The sequence below is a fragment of the Chenopodium quinoa genome, unplaced genomic scaffold, assembly GCF_001683475.1.
Source record: "Chenopodium quinoa cultivar QQ74 unplaced genomic scaffold, ASM168347v1, whole genome shotgun sequence".
In the NCBI taxonomy this organism is placed as follows: domain Eukaryota; kingdom Viridiplantae; phylum Streptophyta; class Magnoliopsida; order Caryophyllales; family Amaranthaceae; genus Chenopodium; species Chenopodium quinoa.
The window spans coordinates 1,907,197-1,913,196 of NW_018744143.1; the positions used below are offsets into that span (position 1 = coordinate 1,907,197).

Here is a 6,000-nt window from a genome sequence, read left to right on the forward strand (position 1 = left end):
ATATATATATAATTTTGGTAAGTAATTTTCGAATATCATGCCCTTAATTTTGGTTTTTCATTATAATTTTTGAATTGAATTATCTCAATTTAGTATTTTCATCATAATTTTCGAATTTGATGTTCTAATTATCAAATTTTGGTGTTCTAGAAAATTTCGAATTTGAATGCTCTTATTTTCATGGTGAGGAGGGCTGGGGTGGCGTTTTTAAGGGGTTAGGCAAGGTTAGGGTTAGGCGTTTCGAGGTGTGGGAAGGCTGAAATGAATCGATTTGGGGTGAGGATAGGTTAGGGTGGGGTGTTTCGACGGTGCGGGTGGCTGGGATAAGCTGTTTTAGGGGTGGGCGTGGCTGGGGTTTTGTGATTCGGTGGTGGAGGTGATGGGGACGGGTTGTTTCAGGGATGGGCATGGCTGGCTCTAGTGTTTTGAGATCCTTGGTGGGAGTGGCTAGTTGCAAGGGGGGGATAGGTTGCCCTGATAACCTTTTATTTACATGGGATTCAGTTGGTTCCACAAGTTCTTTTAGCAGGAGCATTGCTGTGTATATGCATCTTCATTCCCTTCCTTGCATTTCAAGCTTATGACTATTATAATGTCTGTCATGGACACAATCCAGATGAAATGAGGCCTTGGTGCAAAGAAAAGATTCCTTTGTTATATGGTTTTATCCAGAGTCATTACGGTATGCAATCTCTCTTTGCCAACAATTTTCACTGATGGTGCAGTCAACCTATGCTTTGTTGTTCCATTGTGTTGGATCTTGGATGATTTTTTGTATTCCACATTGTTTATTATTATGGGGTCATCATCAGTATGTGTGATCCACTAAACAACTATATTGATGCCATGGCATATGGAGATATATTACAGACTTTCTTTGGCGGGTTACCCATGTTATGTTTTGCCTAACGATTCACCTCAAGCTTCAAAATTTCCGAAAAGTGCTCATATTTATAAAAATGTGATCTGAGAGGACTGGAAGTATGGGACTGATTCATGGATTGACTACCTTTGACAATTATAGTCATTGCATATATGGTAGAAGTTTAATAAGGTCATAGGCATGTAGTTTATCTTTCCCACCTTAATTGTCTTGAATCGTTCCTTGTTTCAAGGGTGTTGGCCTTTTGCAGTATTTCCAATATAAGCAGCTACCAAATTTTCTGCTTGTATTTCCTGTGCTATCTTTGGCATTTTGCTCAATTATTTCTTACTTGAAAGCTGATCCAAAGAACTTTTTTTCACTTGGTTTTGGAGCTACATTAAAAAAAATAAAAATTATTTGCACATTTGACAAATGAGCAAAAAATTATTTACTCATTTGACAAATGAGCAAAAAATTATTTGCTCATTTGACAAATGAGCAAAAAAATATTTGCTCATTTGACAAATGATAAAAAAATTTGCTCATAAAAAATGTGCTGTGTTACATGTGTATATTTAGGGGCTTGCAAGAGAGTCTGAGTCTAGGACAATAAGGGTCAAGTGCGTTCATGTGCTGTGTGTGTATCGTGTAGATGTTGCGGCTATTGGGCTGTTTTGGTATGCGTGGGAGGCTGCAAGAAGTTTGCTCTAATGTGGATGCACTTTGGGCAGCGAGTGCAGATGCTATAGGAGGGTTGTAGAGTGTTACATGAGTGTGTTAAGTGCAAAATAGGTGGCTGGTTGTTGCGCCTGTTTGATGAGTTGCCTAATTTGTAAAGTTGTGTGTTGCATACATAAAACAATCGACATAACTATAAGATATGATTTAGTAATTTATATTAACCAAAATGAAAAGAACAAGTAAAAAGTAAAAGTGAATTAGCTGAAGATTAGAACATAGGAAGAAAGTTTAGAACATGAGAATAAAAAATTAGAACATTGGGTTAAGAGTTTCGTCCAAGATCTTGTGAGAGCTTGTGGTGCCATGAGGTGTTGGGGTGTCGGCTTTGGTTTGAATTTCAGGCTTATTGCCTTGCCTCCTAACTTTAGGAAAGCTCAAAGTATAAGAATAAAATTTAGAACATAAAGAAAGCTCACAGTATAAGAATAAAATTTAGAACATAGAAAATGATTTAAAACCTATGATAAAACCTATTAGCTCAATTGGTAGAGCACTATGCAAATTTATAGGGGATGTAGGTTCAATTCTTACATAGGTTATCTTTATAAACAAAGTTAATTAAAAAAAAAAATCAAATTTGTACTAAATTATATAAGCAAAAAAATGGTTTGAAATGATTTATAACTATAAAAACTTTGTTACAATTAAACTCTCATACAAACTTGTGTCTCCACATTATATAAATGAACTTATGTGGGATTTGAACCCATATCTTTTGTGCATTTGCACAATGCTCTACCCTTGAGCTAGTAGGCTAATGTATTTAAAACATTCAAACACACTCACAAATGAGCATTAATTTTTGACAATATGAGCAAGAATTATTTGCTCATTTGACAAATAAGCATTAAATAGTTTGCTATTTTGATAAAGGAGCATTGAATTTTTTTGCTCATTTGACAAATTAATGCTCTGATGAAGCTAGATAGGCTCTGATGATCAAAATTGTTTAGTTTGTGCTGATGCAAATGAAACTCGATCTTAGGCAGTTGAAACAAATGATATTTGCTTGTAACTTTGTGAGTAGTATATGATATGTTGTGATACAGTAGTATGTTGTGTTTGCTCTTACTATTATACCAGCTAAGAGAATGATTTTCATCTCTTTTCAGAGACTCAATAAGGAGTCAGGATGCAAGAGGACAAAAGCAACTTGTATCAACTTTCAAAGCAGAGAAAGTCCTAGAATAAGATGGATACATGTCCAAATTCTAATGGTAACACGTAAGAAAAGGTCCTAGAGTCAAACTAAAACATTTGCAGATTCTAATTACAACACAAAGTCCTAAAAACAAATAGATACATTTCCAAACATGAAAATACACTCATCAGTAAAAAAAATACTTGGGTACTCGTCTACTTTATTTGTTCATTTATCAAATGAGCAAATAGCAAATAATTGTTTTCTCATTTGATAAATGAGCAAAAAATTATTTGCTCATTTGATAAATGAGAAAAAAAGTATTTGCTCATTTGATAAATGAGCAAACAATTATTTGCACATTTTTGCTCATTTGAAAAATGAGCAAATAGTTTGTTGCTCATTTGTCAAATGAGCAAACATTTCTTTAATCATTCATTAAATCAGCAAGCATTTCTTTGCTCATTTGTGAAATGAGAAAACATTAATTTGCTCATTTGTCAAATGAGCAAATAATTAGTTACTCATTTGGAAAATAAGCAAACATTTCTTTGATCATTTGGGAAATAAGCAAATAGTTAGAAGCCCACCTGATGAGCAGCCACTACATGTGAACCCATAGACGTAGCAAAATATATAAGTAGACCGTAGAAGCCCACCTGACACGAAATAGGATAGCTTACATAAACTGTAGTGAACATTTTACATTGACCATGAGAGATCAAGATTAACAAACCAGCCCCACCTTTCCTGCCAAAATTTTGGATTCTCCTAGTTTAAGCAGGTGTTGCTAATACAAAGAATGAATGCAATAAACTTTATAAGATCTAAATGAACTTTTGACCTGAAAAAATCAAGGATCACAACAGAAACGTAAAAGTACAAAGACCCATAGCAGCTCCCTTGTTGAAACTACCTATCTGGTTGTGCCTAACCTCGCTCAAGTTGTTACCGACTAATTTTACAAGATCTATTGTAGTCCATATACTTCAGATCACACAAGCAAAAAGGAATAACTGAACAAAAGTCTTCAGCAAGAACTTCAAATTATTACTTGATAATTGCACAACACATCTAAATCACACTAGTTCACCATGTATTACAGCAATATATGACTGCAAGTTCACCAAGAATACCAAAATCTACACCACTTGAAGGAAGATTTACAGGGGAGACAAGCAAGTGAGAGATATCATAGTTGGTTAACTAAAATAGACTACAAGGTCCAAATCAAACAGTTATTGCCATAAGATTCTCTTTATTCACCGAAACAAAGTACACAAAGTCATATAACATAAACATACCCCATGTCAATGCGCTAATAATAGGTTTCACAAATAAAAACACGGGCATTTTCAAGAAACTCATCCCTTAGTGGAATTGTAATATAATTGCCTTCTTCAACTCATTTTCCAGGCCACGGATCATTTAGTATGACCTGAAAATAAAAAAGAGCAGAAAATGACAAGTGCGAACATTACATAAATAAGAGAAGTGAGCGGTCCCAAAACAAGTTAAGTCAAATATTACTTGTATATCAAAAGTTGAAACAATGTTTATAACTACGAAATCAAGCTATGGTGAACATGGACGTGAACACGAAAACTCAAGTTCAGACTAGTATTCTATTACTGTGCTCATGAAGAAATCTAAGGTCACAGCAAAAATTATAACAAGGGCCAAAAGCATTAACAAAAATGCAAAATTCAATTCATTACATACTATCTTCTGAAACTTATGCTTAGACGTGCAAAAATAGAAGAGAGGAGGGGGGAGAATTGAGAAAAAGAAACTGAAAAATCCACAAAGGAATGTGTAGCGAAAGAGCAAAAATTTAAGTCCAAGAGTAAGAAGAAAATTACTTCTTCGAATTCCCTTAACTTCGTTGTGCCTCCTTAAAGTAATAGTTGACATAAAAGTCCCCCCCCCCCAATTTAAACAAAATCCCATATCTTAATTGTTTTCAAATCACAAAAGAATACAACTACTCTCTACATCCCCCAATTTGAACTATATACACACTTCAGAAGTTCAGATCATCTACACAGCAAGCTTAAGCAACAAAATTATAGCCTCAATCAATTTCTTGCAATTATACTCAGATTTGGAGCTCTAAAATATTCACATTCAGATCCAACACCAAACAAAAACACAAAAAACAAAAAAAAAAAGAAAACTGAAAAAAAATTTCAGTGAGGCATTTCGTCGAATACCTTGTAATTAGTCACAATTCTCAGCTTCTTTGCATACAACATCAAGAACATAATCAATCAATCACCCACGTCACAAAAAGATTCAAACAACCAAATTCAATAAATTCACAATCAAATTAATAAAATTGAAAAACAAAGATAAAAAGAGAAACCTCCAGAATTCTTCAACAATACAGAAAGTATAAATGGGTCGAATTGAGCTACCCCAAGCAGCTTGTTTTGATTTAGAAGTAAGATTATCGAACCAAAAAGTCCAATCATTCTCAAGAGGATGAGTTGTTGCAATTGATTTGCTAGGTTTTTCGGCGTTTGAGTTGTCGTCGATAATCTCAACTTCCTCTAAATCATCATCGTCTTTTCTCTGGTCTTCAATCTCAGTTGCCGCCATTGATTTCTCAAGCTCTTCTACTGCCATAGTTTTTCTTCTCAAGAGGATGTAGTTGTGATTTGCAATTGTGTGATTTTGCTTGATTTTAGTAGATTAGGTTTTTTTGTGTAATTTTGGGTCGATTTTCTTTTGTCACGAATTCAATTGTGAGTTGTATGTAGCAGTAATTACACTTTATTTGAGCTTTTTCATGCTTATTTGCGTTTCATAAGAGTGTAAATTATGTCAAAATTTGACTTAATTTCTTTATATGGCATTCTTTGATCTACATTTGTGTATATTTTGTATCTTAGAATTTGTACGAATCTGATGATTTTATTGAAGAACGCTGATACAAGCTTGTAAAATATGTTTTTTAGAGCATTTTTCTCTCTTGCTTTCGTAAACTGCAGTTAATTATTGTTACTTTGATTTTTGCTCACTTAGGGTTTTGATTTTTAGCTTTATTTTGCATATTTGATTTAAGAACTTGGATAATTGCTGGTTTTTAAAATTCTAATCGATTTAAGATAATATTTATCAGGTTTTAGTTGTTAACCGATTATGTTACTCGATTTTATTCTGATTTCGAATTCAAGTGTGAGTGTTAATCTGATTTTCTCTCTCATATGATTATGTTTCTAGCTTGTTTTGAATTGATATCATGTTTATA

The 6,000-nt window shown here is 33.7% G+C and overlaps 1 protein-coding gene across 1 annotated transcript; it reads right to left on the reverse strand.

Moving 5' to 3' along the window:
* Window positions 1-3,607: 3,607 nt before the first annotated feature.
* LOC110693303 (eukaryotic translation initiation factor 4E-1-like) lies at window positions 3,608-5,375 on the reverse strand. The gene is made up of 2 exons (XM_021870459.1): window positions 5,113-5,375; window positions 3,608-3,734 (listed from the first exon to the last, which is right to left on the reverse strand). Exons 1-2 carry the CDS (start codon window positions 5,373-5,375, stop codon window positions 3,608-3,610), a joined length of 390 nt encoding a protein of 129 aa, XP_021726151.1.
* Between the last annotated feature and the right edge of the window lie 625 nt (window positions 5,376-6,000).

Coding starts and splice junctions, on each gene's coding strand:
- LOC110693303 (XM_021870459.1), bottom strand. CDS start 5,375: ATGGCAGTAGAAGAGCTTGAGAAATCAATGGCGGCAACTGAGATTGAA. Junction 3,735..5,112: donor ATTGTTGAAGAATTCTGGAG/GTTTCTCTTTTT, acceptor TGTGATCTGAAG/TATATGGACTACAATAGATC.